This window comes from Euleptes europaea, chromosome 1 (assembly GCF_029931775.1).
Source record: "Euleptes europaea isolate rEulEur1 chromosome 1, rEulEur1.hap1, whole genome shotgun sequence".
Classification (NCBI taxonomy): domain Eukaryota; kingdom Metazoa; phylum Chordata; class Lepidosauria; order Squamata; family Sphaerodactylidae; genus Euleptes; species Euleptes europaea.
The window spans coordinates 29232881-29252892 of record NC_079312.1 but is presented as its reverse complement, the minus strand read 5'-3'; the positions used below and the strand labels follow the sequence as shown (position 1 = coordinate 29252892).

At 45.8% G+C, this 20012-nt stretch overlaps 1 protein-coding gene across 1 annotated transcript in view; it reads right to left on the bottom strand.

Annotated features, from left to right (window-relative positions):
* PLXNB1 (plexin B1) overlaps window positions 1-20012 on the bottom strand; it is a 151240-nt gene that overhangs the window by 49619 nt on the left and 81609 nt on the right. Inside the window, exons 4-6 of the mRNA XM_056866889.1 lie at window positions 17432-18566; window positions 7530-7712; window positions 2280-2408 (exon numbers count right to left, since the gene is read on the bottom strand). Of these exons, the coding sequence (XP_056722867.1) occupies window positions 2280-2408; window positions 7530-7712; window positions 17432-18565 (1446 nt within the window). The 5' untranslated portion in view covers window position 18566. The remainder of the gene's footprint in view (window positions 1-2279; window positions 2409-7529; window positions 7713-17431; window positions 18567-20012) is intronic.

Here is a 20012-nt window from a genome sequence, read left to right as displayed (position 1 = left end):
CTCTAACTATTTTCTCCTTTTATAAACCCCTATCATCACTACCACCACCACCCCTGGCCTCAGTCTTCTCTTTTCTAAACCAACAAGCCTTTGATCGTAAGGAAGGTGTCCCTACCCCTCGATCATTTTGGTTTGTCCCTACCCCTCGATCATTTTGGTTTGTCCCTACCCCTCGATCATTTTGGTTTGTCCCTTCCAGCCTCTTTTCTAGCTTCATGATATCCTTTCAGAGGTGGGGAGTCCACAACTCTACACGGTATTCCAGATAGAGCCACACCAACGCCATAATCATTCTGGATGTTTTGTTTTCAGTTTTTACCCCCGCTGCACACTGAGCCGACATTTTCTCTAAGGAACCCCAAGATCTCTTTCTTAACCAGTTCAGACCCCACTGGTGAACATGTGATGTTAAAGGGGGACAAATACCCCCTTGCAAATTATTCAAAGTCAGCAAAGGTGAATAGAAGTGCGTAAAATATCAAGGGTGCAGCATTCAGCTTTGCGGCATTTATGTCACAAAAGATACCCAAACCGTGCACATTTTTAGCTGTTTCCTTCTTATGGCAGAATCAAGAGGAAAGCATCAGAAGAAAGATCGGGATGTCTACGTGGGGGGCTGGTGAAAACGTCTGAGCTTCTCAAGAACTGAAATTCCCGAGAGAAATTTCTCCCGGATATAGAAGAATGGAAAGAAAAATTAATGGAACATGCTATCATGGCTAAAATGACTAATATGGCAAATAATGATGTGAATTACGAGCAGTTCCATGAAAAATGGAACTTATTCTACAAATTGTTGAGGTCTAATTTTAACCAGTATAATAAAGAGAGTAGACGCAAACTAATTGCAGTGACACTTAACAACTTTAGATCTAGATTGTAGAGATAGTAAATATGTTTGATAGACACAATAAGGCGATTATTATTTTTTTGATGATATGATTAGCAATGTTAAAATTATTTTTAATAACGTGTGCCACCAACTGATGGTATAACAGCGATGAAAAGTATGGCAATACAGTCTTGCTTGATCTGTCTTAGCTTTTTTGTTTAATAATTGTATTGCTGATATCCCTATTTCCCCCTTTTTTCTTCTGTACCCCTTTCTATATAATTAAAAAAATTTTTTTTAAAGAAGAACTGAAATTCCCCAGTGGCTGGGACAGGGGACAGTCACGTGGCTGGAAACTGGGTAGGAAGCTCATAAAGAACGGACAATGATAAATGACACCTGGCTGGGGTAGACGGCTTGAGAACCGGGGCCGCAGAAAGCCTTGTTTGCCCTCTTTGTCTTAAAAGACCCCTCCAGCTGCTGGATCCCACCCCCAACTCAACCCCAGTCTGTCTGTTGTTGTTTTTTTGCCTTCATTGTCCAAACCATTGTTTTTCTGCATTTGAAGAGAATGCATTAGTTAAAAAACTCCCCCCAAAAAGCACTTGAGTCCCCAGTGCATTGAACACACATAGAAGTCAAGCTTTCTCAGATGGGGCCAGTATGCGTGTCAACGTACAGCAGCCCAGAGCGTTTTGTATATTAATGACTACCCCCATCAGCTTTGTCATGCTGAAATATTGCTACCTGTCCCCGAGGGCCTTGGGGAGTGGAGGGTTAGGAGATCAAACTCGATAAAATAAATTAAACGGAAGCGCTTCAGGAAAGAGTCCCTTACCCGGTCACGTCCCCATTTTATAACTGTGAATTAAAAGAAGCCCTTCCCTCTCCATTACTCAAGGGCGTTCCTGTGTTCAAGATCCCTGTGGGATCTCGACACTATTGCCCTAGGCTTTGTTATCTTTATTTATTGGTATGGATTTCTATGCTGCTCTGCTCCTAAGGTTCAGAGAAGACAATGGTGTTCTAAGAGCATCAGAGTATCTTCATCTGTACTCTGCAGAACGCTGAGAGAAATCCATGTAACTCGAAAATTGGTTGAACACTTAGAAAAACAAATGACTAGATCACGAGGATTTCAGCAATTCCAAGTTTTCTCTGCATGGCTGTATTATTTATAGGGTTTGGCTGAACTCCAGTTTATACCGTCAGCTTTTAAACCCAACTTTTAAGACTCTTCCTTGGGAACAACTTTTAAAGTTCATTTGTCAGAGGAACTGCTGCTTCTTAATATAACCTGATTCTATTTTCAGACAGTTTTCCCTCAACCACATGAATGTTGCTCTGAAGTGGATCCCAATGAGGTTACTCACAACTAAATGTACATAGGGTTATAACTTTCAGAGTTATGTTCACAGTACAGTGCCATGAAGCCCGAGGTTCTCACCATTGACTGAGTCATGACATACAAATGCTTCTTGGACTGGTCAAAGAGCAGGTCTCCACTCACTGGCCTGTTTGGCTGGACCACTAGAGAAGCATACAGGTCGGCATGCCCCATCGATCCCAAGTAAGCCTGCAAGACAGGAAATCAAAATGGGTAGAGATTAGTATTGGGGTGGGCAGGGGGGACAGGAGAGCTATACCCCCTGTCTGCCCAAAGTCCTCGGTGTACCTTTCCATAATAAAGCAGTCTAGAGTTCTAAACTTTACATTCTGAGGCCAGAAATTCATAATAAATGATGAGATGCAGGAAACTTCTCTATCTATTCAGTGCTTTTCGCACAATCGGGCTAAATCCCAATTGCATTTTCATTTAAAAAGGCAAAAAAGGAAGGCGTGATATTATCGCAACACCCTGCTCAGATGAAGGTGTTATTAATCTTGCTAAGGAGGAAAGCCCCGTGGCGCAGAGTGGTCAGCTGCAGTACTCCAGTCCAAGCTGTGCTCACGACCTGAGTTCGATCCCGACGGAAATTGGTTTCAGGTAGCCGGCTCAAAGTTGACTCAGCCTTCCATCCTTCTGAGGTCGGTAAAACGAGTACCCAGCTTGCTGGGGGTAAAGGGAAGATGACTGGGGAAGGCACTGGAAAACCACCTCAAACAAAGTCTGCCTAGGAAACGTTGGGATGTGACGTCACCAGGAATGACCTGATGCTTACACAGGGGACCTTTACCTTTAAGGAGGAAAGAGAGTTATACAGAAAGTTATGAAGCTGCCTTTTACCAAGCCAGGCAGTCGATCCAACTGGATGAGAACTGTTGACTCGTGGGGGTTTTAGGCGTTCCTTGGAGAAAACAGTCTCTTCCGCTACTGGACCCTTTTAACTGGAGATACAGGTTGAGTAACCCTTATCTGGAATGCTTGGGACCAGAAGCGTTTTGTATTTCGGATCTTTTCGTATTTTGGAATACATAACGAGATATCTTGAGGATGGGATGCAAATCTAAACATGAAATCCATTTATGTTTTATATACACTTTATCCACATAGCCTGTATGTAATTTTAAACAATATTTTTAATAGTTTTGTGTACACTGAACCGTCAGAAAGTAAATTGGTGCGCTGCTGAGGGCCTGTGAGTAATGCCAGCATGACTGCTCAAAACTTCCGGTTTTCGGGTCATTCCAGTTTTTGGATGTCCAGTTAAGGGATACTCACCTTGTATGAGCATCCCTTATCTGGAATGCTTGGGACCAGAAGCCTTTTGTATTTCGGATCTTTCTGTATTTTGGAATATTTACATATACATAATGAGATGTCTTGGGGATGGGACCCAGATCTAAACCAGGGAATGAATTCGGGACCTTCTACACACAGAGTAGGTGTCCCTGAGCTCCGTCTGGGGATGGCTCCAACAGCTGCTTGCTTCCATGATGTTTTGGGAAAGCTGGTTAGATGTGTACTCCTGCGCAGAAGAGTGGGAGTATGCAGGCTCGGAAGAATTTTTTTAAATAGATGACTGGAGGAAAATGTTCGCCCAGCAGCAGGGCACTGCCACAGAGGACAGAGGAAGGGGAGAGGGGGTGGTCTTTTGGATATTCCCACGTTAAATAAACACAGTTGGATGAAAGCTCCCATGCTGGAGTGGACAACAAGGGAGTTCCAAGTCTCCAAAGACTTATGAAAAGAATAATAATAATTTAAAAAAGCAAGCTGCTGGATCTCCTGCATGTGTGTTTACTAGCAGGCAGAAATGCAAAGGAGATTTATTTCCAGACAGTGGAAAGAATTTTACAAGAAAAGCTTATTTAAAATATTTACTACACAGTGGTACAGGCATCTCCCAAGTGAACACATGAACACATGAAGCTGCCTTATACTGAATCAGACCCTTGGTCCATCAAAGTCAGTATTGTCTACTCAGACCTGCAGAGGCTCTCCAGGGTCTCAGGCAGAGGTCTTTCACATCACCTACTTGCCTAGGCCCTTTAACTGGAGATGCCAGGGATTGAACCTGGGACCTCCTGCATGCCAAGCAGATAGTTGGCTTGACAACAGTACATGTGAAAGAGATCTGGGAGTCTTAGTGGACCACAAACTGAACATGAGTCAACAGTGTGATATGGCGGCTAAAAAGGCTAATGCAATTCTGGGCTGCATCAATAGGAGTATTGTGTCTAGATCAAGGGAAGTAATACTACCACTGTGTTCTGCATTGGTTAGACCTCACTTGGAATACTGTGTCCAGTTTTGGGCTCCACAATTTAAGAAGGATGTTGACAAGTTGGAGTGTGTCCAGAGGAGGGCGACCAGAATGGTCAAAGGTCTCGAATCCATGCCTTATGAGGAGAGACTTAAGGAGTTGGGTTTGTTTAGTTTGGAGAAGAGAAGGTTGAGGGGAGACATGATAGCCATGTTTAAATATTTGAAGGGATGTCATGTTGATGAGGGAACTAGCTTGTTCTCTGTTGCTCCAGAGACTAGGACACGGAGTAATGGATTTAAACTAATAGACAAGCGATTCCACCTAAACATTAGGAAGTACTTTCTGACAGTGAGGGCTGTTCGACGGTGGAATGTGCTGCCTCGGAGGGTGGTAGAGTCCCCGTCTTTGGAGGTCTTTAAGCAGAGGCTAGATGGCCATCTGTCGGGAGTGCTTTGATTGTGGGATCCTGCATGGCGGGGGGAGGGTTGGGGTCACTGGGGATGTGGGGGGAGGTAGTTATTAGTTTCCTGCATTGTGCAGGGGGTTGGACTAGATGACCCTGGTGGTCCTTTCCAACTCTATGATTCTATGAAAGTCAGTATCATCTACTCAGACCAGCAGCAGCTCTCCAGGGTCTCAGGCAGGGGTCTTTCACATCACCTCCTTGCATAGTGCCTTTAACTGGAGATGCCGGGGATTGAACCTGGGACCTTCTGCATGCCAAGCAGATGCTCTACCACTGAGTCACAGCCCCTCCTCTAAATGACCTGTGCTGACATGGTAATTGGGCTTAGGGAGTGAACAGTGAGTGGCTCACCTTGGGTAATAAAGCCAGTGTGAATCAAAGGGTGTGTGTGTGCGGGGGGAGAAACTGTCGTAGTGGCTACAGTGGTGGGTTTCTATGAAAGTCAGTATCATCTACTACTAGTGTTTACTAGCAGGCAGAAATGCAAAGGAGATTTCTTTCCAGACAGTGGAAAGAACTTTACAAGAAAAGCTTATTTAAAATATTTACGTCCTGCTCTCTCAGTAAAAATGTTTCTGAAATAGTGAATAACATCTATTAAGGCACTTACAACCAAATAAACCAGCAAAATAAAAAGCCGTAAAACCGGCAATAAAACCGGCAGACAAAAAGAATAAAAGCAGCAACACTCTATTAAAAAAAGAAAAAGAATCAGCAGAGATCATACAATACTTGAGCAGTAAAATGTTTAAGGGGCACCAGCAAGAACGAAGCAGGGAGAAGATAATTTAAGTAACTCTTGAATAAGTCAGTTTCACAGAACCCAGAAGAGCAGGAATGCACCCAACGAATGGATTTCACCAGTTGCCTCCAATGGTACATTTTGGGGTGCATCAGTAAAAACCACTAGCCCTGGCTTTATTTCGGAGGAGGGCCACTAGGTGTCGCCAAGGCCCAACTATTGGACGAAAGATTGTTTCTTGACAGCATGGGTTGATTGGGGCCTTCCAGCAACAAACAGCGCAGCAGTACCTTCAACCAAAAAAGCCACATGTATAGGGTTGTCAGCTCCGGGTTGGGAAATACTTGGGAGATTTTTGGGGCAGAGCCTGAGGAGGGAGCACCAGCTACCCTGCCATAGATTTTGTTAGTCTTTAAGGTGCTACTGGTCTCTTGGTCTTTTCTACAGCTACCCTCTCTGCGTAGCCCGTCACTGCGCATGAACGCTGGAATGGCTGCTGGATGCAGAATCTTGAGTTTTCCAGAGTTTTCAGTTGCAAATTTAAGTTGAAAAGCCTGCTGGCAATTGGCCTGGTAAAATCTCAGTAGCCAGCGGGGGATTTCGTGCAGCCGAGAGGCGTGGCTTGAGAGCTTTGCAACTCTTTTTATGTCTTCCTGGGACAAGCAGAATAAATTATGAAAAACAAGATGGGGGTGCTGGTCAGGACTCACAGAGGGGAGTGGAAACTCCATTCCCTGCTGGCTCCCACTTCTTCCTCTCTTGCTGTTTCTAATGACTTGGCTTCCACCCCTTCCCAATTGCCAGTTTTCCTCACCCCGGCCTTCCCCACCCAACTTACTGGCTCCAACGCCCCATCTGATCCCTACCTTGTTTTGTTTTAAAATGTTGTCTGGCCTTTTTAAAAAGATTACTTTGGGGAGGACTTAACCCTCTCTCTATTATTATTTTTGGGTAATGTAATATTTTTACGCAAAGCTCTTGTGGAGTTTTTAACCATGCAGCAGCAGCAGCAGCAGGAGGAGGAGGAGGAGAGTTGGTTTTTATACCCCACTTTCCCCTACCTTTTAGGAGTCTCAAAGCAGCTTACAATCGCCTTCCCTTCCCCTCCCCACAACAAATAACTTATGTGGTAGGTGGGGGCTGAGAGAGTTCTGAGAGAACTGTGAATGGCCCAAGGTCACCAAGCAGGCTTCATGTGGAGGAGTGGGGAATCGAACCGAGTTCACCAGATTAGAATCCACCGCTCTTAACCACTACACCACTCTGACTCTCTCTCTGGAGGGGTACATACCAATATCTGATCCACGATAAGCACCTGCACATTTGCCTATTCATGATTAATCTCTGTGTTGGAACAAGTAACGTGTGAAGCGGCCCTAACTTGCTCTCGCGAGCAGCAGCAGAAACCTGATTCAGGTAGGGACGGAAGCAAGGTCCCTGCAAGGCTTCCTCTTCCTCCTGTGCCAGAACCAACGAGCCCATACCTTGTGCAGCCGGCCTCTGCTGTCCCCCAGGAAAATGACAGTGTGTCCATCTTCAATGCTGACAGCTACTGCAGTCAGACGGGCATCCGGCTTCTCCAGTATTAGAATCCACCGCTCTTAACCACTACACCACTCTGACTCTCTCTCTGGAGGGGTACATACCAATATCTGATCCACGATAAGCACCTGCACATTTGCCTATTCATGATTAATCTCTGTGTTGGAACAAGTAACGTGTGAAGCGGCCCTAACTTGCTCTCGCGAGCAGCAGCGGAAACCTGATTCAGGTAGGGACGGACGCAAGGTCCCTGCAAGGCTTCCTCTTCCTCCTGTGCCAGAACCAACGAGCCCATACCTTGTGCAGCCGGCCTCTGCTGTCCCCCAGGAAAATGACAGTGTGTCCATCTTCAATGCTGACAGCTACTGCAGTCAGACGGGCATCCGGCTTCTCCAGTATGGGGGCTGCTTCGAGTGGCACCCGGCTGGCCATTGGACTGGGGGTGTGGTCTGAGCCACATGGGTAGGCATCCAAAGTGTCCTTTGGAGGGAAGAGAAAAGAAAAGGTTTTCCACATCAGCCAATATTCTGCAGGTTTCTTCTGGTGATATTGAGCTGCATTGGAATATAAGCTGCATTGGGTCCTCATCGTGGAGAAAGGCAGGCTACAAATTAAGCAAATAAACAAGATGAGGGGCAGGTAAAAGGTACATTGGTGTGTGTGAAGGTGAGAAAGAAGTAGGGAAAGGTGAGGATATGGGAGTTGGTAGGATGAGGGAAAGAAGAAATAGTGTGGGAAGGGGACACAGGACAAAGTGAAGTCCCCCCCCCACAAATCCTTGCAGGTCCCCCCAATGCAAATGGGCCCAACTCAGCTAGCACAGTGCAACTGGGCCATAGTTTTCCTGGGAAGTTGGTTGCCATGGGGAAGGAAGGAAAGTTGAAGACAGTGGGGCAGATTAAGGTAGGTTTGGTGGTGGGTGGAAAGGAGAGAGGGAAGCAGGAAAGGGGGAATGGCTATGGGGGCTTTCAGGAAAGGGGAAGAGGGTGTAGTGAGGGCGAGGAAAATGACATGCTCACAAGTCCTTGCTGGTTCCCACTTGTTATACCATAATAACTTCATTTATAGCCCACCTTTCTTATTGAGACTCACAATATGAAAGGCAATTCAATCAAGCAGCAAAGTCGTCTGATAAACAATGCCGCGTGACTAGGATTACAGAACTGGAAACCCACCCAAGGCATGATATACCATAACGAACAAAGGGGGTTACCGACTAAATAATTTACAGTGCAATCCTATGAAAAGTTACTCCAGTCTAAGCCCATTTGTTTCATTTGTAACTCTCTTTAGGATTGCACTGTTAGCCTGAGAAGTACAGATACGAAGGCTCCAAGCCCCGAAATTCAAACGTCACATTTGCCAAGATGATCCCTTAGCCCTACACACATCTGGACCAAAGTTTTGGAACTCACTTCAGCTTATTAATTGTTCTACCCTTATTTGTCCATCTAATCAGCTGGTGGATTTTATATTGTTGAAGAGGGAGCTGACATTTCTCATCCCGCTTCTCTGTTCCAGTAGCTTTAAATGCATCTTGACGCTTATTTTGCATGCAGGACCTGGAAATCCAGTTAGATCTACAACATCGTTCCTCCAGCATGCCCTGAAACATCCTTTTCTTCTCCCAGACTCCCACCCAACCTTTTTGTACGGAACATCAAGCCTGATGAATTATTCTAGAGAACCCAGAGGCTTCCTCGCAGTTTTGTGACATTTTGGCTGCTCCTAATAAAAGGCTGTTGATTTTGGAATTCTTCTAGGAAATAGCTACCGATAATCTTTGTCCACCTTTATAATAATTTCATTTGAACACATCTGCTTATTCTCCAGTCATTGGCACACAGAGAGACTGCATTGCAAGCTTTGTTTTCTTATTCAGCACACACCCAAGACCATTACAGTCACCTGGCTACATGCGTGTGTGTGTGTGGTGGGGAGAGAGTATGTTTTCAAGGTTCACTCGCTTCATCTTTTTGGATTTTTTATGTCCCAACATAGTTATCAGTATATACAAGGAGTGTATCTCTGGTTATACGCAGTTTTGGCACAATTTAAGGACAATAAGCCTGCCCCACAAATACAAAGAACAGCTCATTTTTTTCAAGGAAACCACAATAGTACTGCAAATAGGACGCAACATGAAATGTTTATGAAACCTGATGCACTGAGGTAACAAAGAACAATACATTGCAAACCAAAAAGTTATGCATTTTAATAGAAGTGCGCTGCTGTGGCTCAAGGAAACTGGAACATCATGCTATTGAAGGGGGGGTGGAGTACTGTTTCAGAGTTCACTCAGGGTGAATGGCAGGCACCCACTGTGATGCTTGATACCAGGTGCAAAGTGCCCATTTACCTAGCAGGGAAGGCCAGAATTCAATACTCTACCAGAGAAGTCAATACCATTGAATAATACCAGAGGGCAGCCAGATATGGAAGAGCACAGGAGTAGCCATAATGGATTTGACTAATGGTTCATTTACTCCAGTGTTCTGTTTCCAACAGGAGTCAGTCATATACCACAGGGAAGCCCATGAACAGACAACTGTCCACACCTGCTGACTGCTCCCAGAAACTATCAGAAGCATTATTCTTCGGAACATGGAGTAAGGTTGCCAACCTCCAGGTAGTAGCTGGAGATCTCCTGCTATTACAACTGATCTCCAGCCGATAGAGATCAGTTCACCTGGAGAAAATGGCTGCTTTGGCAGTTGGACTCTATGGCATCTCTCCAAACCCCACCCTCCTCAGGCTCCACCCCCAAAACCTCCCGCTAGTGGCGAAGAGGGACCTGGCAACCCTAACCTGGAGGCCCCGCTTGGCTGTCATGGTTAACTGAAAACGACAGGCCTATCCTGCTTTAAAATGTCCAGTCCTCTTTTATATCCCTCTAATCCAGCAGCCACAAGGGAAGGCAGCATGGTGTAGCCCAATCTCGTCAGATCTCGCAAGCTACCGGTAAGCAGGGTCAGCCCTGGCTAGTATTTGTATGGGCAACCACCAATGGAATACCAGGGCTGCTCTGCAGAGGAAGGCAAATCACCTCTGTTAGTTTCTTGCCTTGACAACCCCATAAGGGGTTGCCATAAGTCAGCTGTAGGGTTGTCAACTTCCAGATACTAGCTGGAGATGTTCTGCTATTACAACTGATCTCCAGCCGATAGAGATCAGTTCACCTGGAGAAAATGGCTGCTTTGGCAATTGGACTCTATGGCATTGAAGTCCCTCCCCTCCTCACATGAACACATGAAGCTGCCTTATACTGAATCAGACCCTTGGTCCATCAAAGTCAGTATTGTCTACTCAGACGGGCAGGTGCTCTCTAGGGTCTCAGGTGGAGGTCTTTCACACCACCTACTTGCCTAGACCCAGTGGAAGGCTTGTTCTGAGAATCACAGGATTTTAAGGAACTCAACTACCATTAAGTTCAGCTCCACAGTGCAAACGACACTATCCTGATTGTAATGCACAGTATGAGTAAACAGGAGCAGCCAAGGGATGGTATGTCCACTCAACAGAATAGGTATCTTTAGAGGATACAAATAAATGAAACAATATAAATCTAAATGACCACAACAACTGTAACACTCTAGATTATAAACTGACAGGCAGTTAGTTCTTTTTAACAGATTCATGTACAGCACCCAGCCCTTGAGGAGCTTTACAACCATATTACCATGATGACCAATACTGTACACGGTTCACATAGATGTACAGGCATCCGTATATCCCACAAAGGAAAACTTCGAAGGTAAGAGGAAGTCCACCCTGTACGTGTACCTTAAAGAACTGAGTTGTGGTCTCTGTTAAACGACTTTGGGGGGGGGGGGAGAGAAGGGTGTTGCCTCCTTTTAAAAAAATAAACATAATGAGAGATTCCTCTGGAATGTTATATATAAGGCACAGACCCTCTGCAGATCATTCCCCCGCCCAATTCCGAACTTCATTATTTCCTTGCCCTCCGCCTCCCCCCAACTTGCAATCAAGGAGGGAACCGATGGTTTCAATCTTGATTTTAGACTTTCTTTTTTTATTTTTTTATTTTCTAGAAAGGCGGAGGGAGCGAGATGGGAGGAAGAGAAAGAGGAGTTGGCCCTCCTCTGCCCCATCCCTACTTACATACGTGCAATCCTGGTTATAAGAGAAACAACTCAGCGCCTCAGGCTCCCCCTCTCCAGCTGCAACCTCCATGGACAAATTCCTGGCCTCGATTTCGCCCCTCACGCCCCTCCGTCCTCAGGCTTCGCCCCAAAAACCTCCCGCCGGTGGCTAAGAGGGACCTGGCAACCCTAGTCAGCTGCTATTCGGGCTTTTCAGACGAAGGCAGCTTCGACCTTGTTATATGGAGTTCCATTGGCCATAGCCAAGGTTAACGAAAAGCTTGATTTATGTTTAAACTCTTATTTACGCTCACTGTCAAAGACCCCTATGTGTGACTCTGGCCCAGCTATCCAACTGGAATTTGCAGAGCCATCTCTGGAGGCTAAGGCCTGGATAGCAACCTCCTCCCTTAGATTGAAAATCTGCAGCTCAACGCAAGGTTCCTATCTGTACTATTTGGCCAATGACAGTTTCCAAAGCTCATGGTCAAAATTGGTGGATGAGAGACTACTAAAATTGGGCCTTCCTCTGGGAAACCTTTAATAGAATGGATTTTTGATCTGCATGCAAGCAAATTAAACTTAAGGTATTACAGCTCGATAATTGGAGCGTGTGCTGCAGAGCGTGAAGGTTATATTCCCTATATTACCTGGGCCTCCCCAGTCCCAAAGTCATTACCTGTATATTGTAAGTTCTTAACGGTTCCCAAATACAGAACTTTATTCTCCTGGGCAAGATTAAATGCTTTGCCATTAGGGGAACTAACTAACTAAGGGATCCCCTTTTCAAGTTGACTTTGTGATTGTAACTCAGGGGGCCTAGACACCATTTGCCACTTTTTCATTGACTGCAAGAAATATAACGTGGTCCGTGAGAGCAGGAGCTTGTAGTTAAGATACTAGCAGATACTGATCCAAATGTCTCCTTGGCGGTCGCAAAATTTTTGTCTATGGCATTTAACGGTATTATCTTTTAAAATTTTAATCTGTATCTTTGCAGTTTATCTGGCTATTGCCGTAATAATAAAATCATTCAATCTGTATCTTTAATTATTTAAAATGAAAAAACTGAAAAGGTTATATATGACCTTAAATGTTTTGTTTGTTTTATATGTATTTTATTTTCCTTTTTGCTTGTGACCTGTCGGTCTTTGAGCAGTAAATAAATGGAATGGACTTGACGGAACTTTACACACACACACACACAACTAGGGTTGCCAGGTCCCTCTTCACCACCAGCAGCAGGAGGTTTCTGGGGTGGAGCTCGAGGAGGGCAGGGTTCGGGGAGGGACTTCAATGCCATAGAGTCCCAATTGCCAAAGCGGCCGTTTTCTCCAGGGGAACTGATCTCTATCGGCTGGAGATCAGTTGTAATAGCAGGAGGTCTCCAGCTAGTACCTGGAGGTTGGCAACCCTACACACAACCCAGCCGCCGCCACCGCATACTGTTGCAGTGAGTTCCACATGTCAATTCCCCGCTGTGCGGAGTACTACTTTCTTTTGCCTGTCACATACGCTGTCGTGATTTGTTGAGACGATCCAGCAACTCCCTGCCCACGTCTTGAATAAAAAGCTGTCCATCTGAAGACGACAAAAATACTTCTTCTAGTCCTGGATGCAGGCCTTTGGCGCTCTACCTTAAATGCAATTACTGAAGCCATGACAACTGAAAACAGCGAGCTCATCATACGAATCCTTCCTGCCTGTAATTCTCAAAGCAATTATTCCATTCGCAGTAAAAAGTGATTACATTTATAGCTCAAGTACCATTTTTGCTCTGTGCAGTCAGCATTCAACCGAGTGGGTAGCTGAGGCCAGCAGCCACGCAGTTCCTTACTTTAACCCTTTACAATCATTAAGTCTCATTGAGAATACTGCGGGAGCTGCTGACTCACCCGTACTGGTAAATGTGGAACGAAAGGTGAAGTTTAATGGTGCTGCACAACACACGCAGAAGGAAAGGGAGCATCACATGGTTCTCAAGACAACACACAGTCTTTGCTGGACTACCTTTCCCAAGCAGCAGTACGAGAACACATGCACAGGCACAAAAACAGAACAAGTTACTTTAGAATTCTTACTTTAAAAGGCTTTCCACAGGCATCACTCATGATTTGTGGGTTTGCATCCCCTTTTTGACACTCAGTTCACCTGGAGAAAATGGCCTCTTTGGCCACTGGACTCTACGGCAATGAAGTCAATCCCGCCCACCCCAGGCTCTGCCCCAAAAACCTGCTGCTGGTGGCAAAGAGGGACCTGGCAACCCTATTCCTGACCCTAAAGTGAACTACCCTGGGCATGCAAGGAAGGGCCACAAGAGCCAAACACTGATGCAAACCTTCCTGCCCTCCCTCTCATGATCTGCCTAAGAATCTTCTTTACATACCTGATAGGGAACGTCTACATTACAGATTTAAACTGGCTTGAAATGGGCCTTGTTTTAAAGACTGTAGCGTAACATTTGCTCACTGTGTCTCATAACGTTCATAGGGGCTGGGGTTTCTTGACACTTGTGAGAGTCCAGGAGTCCCCGATCCTGTCACCAAAACTTTAATCAGAATTTTTTATAAAGGAAATGTTTGCGGAACATTACCACCACCAGCAGGGAGCTGAGCCAAAGGTTTTCCAGCGGAAATGACAGGGCTGAACTTTTGTCTAGTGTCTGGTGTTTCTGGCTGTCCCCCATATGTTGAAAATAGATTTGAATGCTAGCTTGAGAATTCACTGGGGAAATGGTTTCCCCGCGCAGGGGACTGCCTGTCGAGGATGAGCACAGAATTAGCATTCTGCCTGAAGGATGCGATGAGAACGGGCCCGCCGCTTGAAACCGGACAAGCTCAAAACCCCCTCTGGATATGCAGACATACTGAAGAAGCTTCATTGACAGGCCCTTCCATTTGCAGGCTAAATGGTGTTAACAGAAGAGCTGGCACAGAAAAAAAATTGCCCTCCTAGATACAAATTTTTAGTGACAAACACTTCCATGCGCTGAATGGCAAGGGTGAAGTTCGCATGCCACTGGATAAACAAGTCATTAAAAGGTCTGTGTCCCACACATAGTATTTAGATCGAAAGTAGGCAGCTGGAACTTCGGAACATCGAAACAGGAAACTCTTAACATTTGTGGTTCTCTTCTCCCCCAGAATCCCTCTTCTCTCTTTTCTCAGCCCTATTTATTTTGATATAAAATTCCATTTGCTAATGGCATTCACCCTCCCTGCCTGCCTCAGCTTCCCCTCCCCTCCAATCTTCAGCATGTTGCATATTTTGGCACGGAAGTTGTCTGCAAAAGTAAGGAGTTTGCTCTTCTGGCACGGAAGGTCCAAGATTCAGCGGCCACTGCTAGCAATAGGGGCATACAAATTATCTAGTAATTTGTCATTTCAGCCTAGAGCAGTGCAACCCAGCATGATACCTACCAATGTGTTCCCCGGTGCCTGCTTCCTACTTTTCTGAAGCATCTCCTTTGCCAGAGCAGAGCCAATCCTGACTCTCCTCCACCTCATTGGGCCAGGAAGTGCTTCAGAACAGATCAAGAGGTTTATGTTTGCAGGGGACACCCATTTAGGAAACAGTGCCCTCAATCACAGGATAACGCTTGGCACAGAACCACTCAACATTTTGCGATTGACTCCGGTCCCCATGGAAGTCATTTTGTGACTGGCCATAATCCCAGTAGCAACTGTTGATTTTGCTACCTGTTCCCAAAATTCCAGTGCTGCCCAAGACCCTTGATCTAGGACACAGGTGAAAAGGTAAAGGTCCCCTGTGCAAGCACTGGGTCATTCCTGACCCATGGGGTGATATCACATCCCGACGTTTGCTAGGCAGATTTTGTTTACAGGGTGGTTTGCCAGTGCCTTCCCCAATCATCTTCCCTTTACCCCCAGCAAGCTGGGTACTCACTTTACTGACCTCAGAAAAATAGAAGGCTGAGTCAACCTTGAGCCGGCTACCTGAAACCAACTTCCATTGGGATTGAACTCAGGTTGTGAGCAGAGCTTGGACTGCAGTACTGCAGCTTACCACACTGAGCCACGGGGCTCTTTTAGGACACAGGGATAAGAGCTAATTCATGCAGGCAGTTTCAGGGTGGGTTTATGACTATGTCTTAAACTGGACTGAGTTGGGGAAGGCATGGCTGCTAATTTAGACTGAATTAGGATGGCCCAGGCTAGCCTGATCTCCTCAGATCTCAGGAGCTAAGCAGGGTCATCCCAGGTTAGTAGGATGGGAGACCACCAAAGAATACCAGGATTGGGATGGGAGACCGCCTTGAAAACCCTACTTGGTTGCCAGACATCAGCTGCGACTTGACAGCACTTTACACAAACAGCACGTGGCACTAATTTTTTGTGGAGGTACTCACTGGTGCTGAGCAGCAGTACTGAGCATTGGCACCTTTTTTGGAAACTCTCCCAAGTCCTAATATATGAATACCGGCACTTTTTTAAAAAAACAAAAAAGCACTGGCGCATAGTGCCTGGAGATATTAGTAAATCTGCCATAAAGCCTGGGTGTGGCCAAAGGCACTAGAAGGTAGGCAAATTTGGAACATCAAAGTCAGATAAATAAGACTGGGCTGGAGCATCTGCAGACAATTGAAAGCCTGGACACTGCCAGACGCGCAAGCCAAAGGGATTTCCCCCTTTGCCCTTAGCCTGTGGCTCACAAACATGGTCCAATATGAACCACGGTGGTAGAACCAGCACCAGCCTGGAATGACCCTGTGGCTTATCACCTGCTCCAAGAGTAAGTTGGGCTGTTGGGATTCATGACTTTATTTGAATTGGTAATTTTTTGGGTGTGTGTGTGTGTTTGTGTGTATTTCAGTTCAGTTCAGATACCTTTATTGGCATATCCAACATTCATCCAAGTACAGTAAGGACATAACATAATTTATTAAAAGGAAGAGCGAATTGCCATCACACCAACAAAAAAATTAGCCACAATTTCTATGATTTTAGGGTCCTGGTTATTAAGAAGGGTGAGAACCTTTGAACAGTTAGAAAATCCCTCCAACTGAATCAGACTAGTATTTAAGAGTTTTAATCATAATCTGTGATACAGAGGGCACCAAAGAAGAACATGTTGAATAGTTTCCGTCTCTTCCATAGAGCAAGGACACAGTCTATCGGGAAGGGGGACACCAGTATAACGGCCAATTAGTAAGGCTGATGGTAATACATTAAGTCTGGCTAGAGAAAAAGCCCTGCGCATTTCTGGAGTATACAGTTGATATAAATACGTGGCAGTTTCACCAGATTTAGGGAATATTCCATGGTGGAGAGGTGTGCATGTCTTAGTTTGTGTGTATTTCATTTATAAGCCTCTTTGAGTCCTGGGAGACAAGGGAGGGCAAAACATTTAGCTAAATAAATTAAGTAAATGGACCTCAATCACTAGGTTCTGAGCAGAACGGGGGGTGGGGGTGGGGCAGGTTGCATGAGGTTTATGCCCAACCCTCAAAAGTGTCTGGCCAAGTCCAGCCCTTGTCTCTCCCCCTCCTTTTTGTTTGCTCATCCACCCTCATCTTGTGGTTCTTCTCTACCCCTTTGTCCAAAATGGTCATCTTCCCCCATGGGAGCCAGTGTGGTGTAGTGGTTAAGAAGATGGTTTGGAGTGGTGGACTCTGATCTGGAGAACCGGGTTTGATTCCCCCACTCCTCCACATGAGCGGCAGAGGCTAATCTGGCAACCAACATTCTCTACCAAGGATGGCTAAATTGGCAGCCACATCCAGCCTCTGCACCTGCTAAACTCCAAGGTGGTGCTTCTAGGTCAGATTCAGTTTTACTAACATATTTACATACATAAGAACATAAGAAAGGCCATGCTGGATCAGACCAAGGCCCATCAAGTCCAGCAGTCTGTTCACACAGTGGCCAACCAGGTGCCCCTAGGAAGCCCCCAAACAAGACGACTGCAGCACCACCGTCCTGCCTGTGTTCCACAGCACCTAATATAATAAGCATGCTCCTCTGATCATGGAGAGAATAGGGATGCATCATCAGTAGTATCCATTTTTACTAGTAACCGTGAATACCCATCTCCTCCATGAACAGAGGAGTTCTGTTCATGTGAACAACCACTTACCGCAGACAATTTGGCACAGTCAGAGTTGACGTCGTATTCTATGTAAGCCACCTCGATGCCCTCCTCTGATTTGCCGTCCTTGGTGTAACAGAGGTCCCTGGTCTGCGTGGCAAGGTGGTTCACCTCCTCCATCGTGTAAATACAGAGCGCAGATTCCTCACTCAGCTTCCCCGAGGAAGTGTGCCAGGCAGAAAAGGTAGCGAAGAGGACATCTCCCTGGGCCATGCCCAGGTCCCCTTCCCCACCCAGCTGTGCGACGTAGGCCGCCTGCAGGAGGCTGTAAGTCTTCCCTTTGCTCCGGCAGAGCAAAGGTAACTCTACGTAGGAGTAATAATGAGAGTCATCCAGGCAGATCCGGGAAATGTAGGTCCTGTACTCACGAGACAGCGACTTGAGATCCCGCCGATAAAACAAGAAGTAAACGCTAGAGCCGTGAGTAAAAGTTTTGATGAAATGGTGGTTGTATTCCGAGAGCCGGCCCACGGCCAGCTTTGCCGTTTCTTCATAGGAGAAGATGGAGTGAGAGTCTGACCCGGGCACCTCCCACGGGTGGGCCCTGAGATTCCGGGTCGTAACGGGAGGAATGCTGCCCCCTACACCTCGACTGGTGTAACCTCGGCCCACGAACAACAGCGGCACTTTGTCTTTGGAGTACCCCACTAGCCCCACGGTGGAAATATTGGGGTCATTGGCGGCGACGTACTGAGTGTCTCCCGGTGTCCGAGGCTGGAAGATAACGTGGCTGATGAAGCCAAGGTTCCTCTTCTCACAGATCCCCTGCCACACGCTGCCGCACACTATAAGCTCCCTCTCCAGCGAGTCGATCAACAACAGCTTGTTGTAATTGTCCGTTTCCTGGGCCTGGGGACAGTCCTGCTTGGTGACGGGAGGAAGGCAATCCTTGCTGTCTAAGGAAGGCCCCGTGATAACGGCTTCCTCCATCGCCAGGTCCGCTGTCAGCTGGAAAAGGAAGTTTGTAGCCCCCAGGTAAAGAGTCCCAGAGTCAGGATCCATAATCAGATGAAGGAACTTGGTTGTGTTGTATGAAAAGGCGGCATACTGTAGCCCTTCTGGAATGACGGCCCCCAGGAAACACAGAGCAGAAAGGAGGGACCCCAGAGGCATCATAATCATTCTACAAGAAACAAAAGAGAAAGAGTTTGATTAGCTTCCTTGCTAATTCCAAAGCCTGGAGATTATCAAAAACATTATAGTACCTATCCAGCACTAATAAACAGGGGTCCTATGGCACCTTAAAGACCAACAAGAATTTATTCCACCATAGCTTGTGGGCTTCAGCCCTGTTCAAATACTCATGTTGGGTGCCACTGTATGCATCTGATGAAGCAGGCTCTACCCCACCGACACTTCAGCGAGAGTAAAATCTTTATCTTCTTTAAGGCTCCTGTTAATTTTGCTGCAACAGAGTAACATGGCTACCTACCCCTTTGAACTTATCAACTATTCAGTCAGATGAGCATGTGTCAGGGGCAGCAAATTTGCAAGCAATTAACATGATAGAGGTCTATAAAATTATGCATGGTTTGGAGAGAGTGGACAGGGAGTTTTTCTCCCTCTCCCATAATACTAGAACGCGAGGTCATCTGTTGAAGCTGGAGGGTGAGAGATTCAAAACAGATAAAAGGAAGTATTTTTTCAAACAGTTAAATTGTGGAACTCCCTGCCCCAGGATGTGGTGATAGCTGCCAACTTGGAAGGCTTTAAGAGGGGAGTAGACATATTCATGGAGGAAAGGGGTATTCATGGCTATTAGTTAAAATGGATACTAGTCATGCTGCATACCTATTCTCTCTAGTATCAGAGGAGCATGCCTATTATATTGAGTGTGGTGGAACACAGTCAGGACAGTGCTGCTGCAGTCATCTTGTTTGGGGGCTTCCTAGAGGCCCCTGGTTGGCCACTGTGTGAACAGACTGCTGTACTTGATGGACCCTGGTCTGATCCAGCAGTGACTTTCTTATGTTCTTATGACCTGTTTTATTTGAAAACGTGGGCAAAATGCAGGGAAATGCAGGGGGAGAGTGAGGCGACCTCTGATGGTCAGAAACGGAATGCGTCATCAAGACAAAGAAACGAAGTCATCGTCTTCAAGGAGATGTGTGAACTCCTTCATGGTAAATAAAACCATCATTTTGGCATCAAGATAATGAAAACCAGGACAAGCGTATATTTGGGTAGAGTTGCATTTACATTGACTGGCGACGTGGAAGGAAAAGGAGCTACCAAAATATTGGAAATCCTCCTCATTCTCTCTTCAGCTTCTTTAATTTCACTCTAAATTGTCTGCACCATTTGTTTTCAACTGGAGATAAGAGATAGCATAAGGTGGGGGATTTGCGCCAGAAAAACCACCATCATTTTGTTTTGTCAATTTGTTTTGTCAATTAGAGTGGGGTTTTTTTTTTTAAAAAAAACTTATTTATTTAACTGGAATTTTGCAGAGAACAGCAGTACAATGAGAAGGTTACTGGCAGTGCAATCCCATGCGTAGCTACTGCAGTTTAATACCACTGAAATCGATGGGTTTAGACTGCAGTAATTCTGCACTGGATTGTTCTAT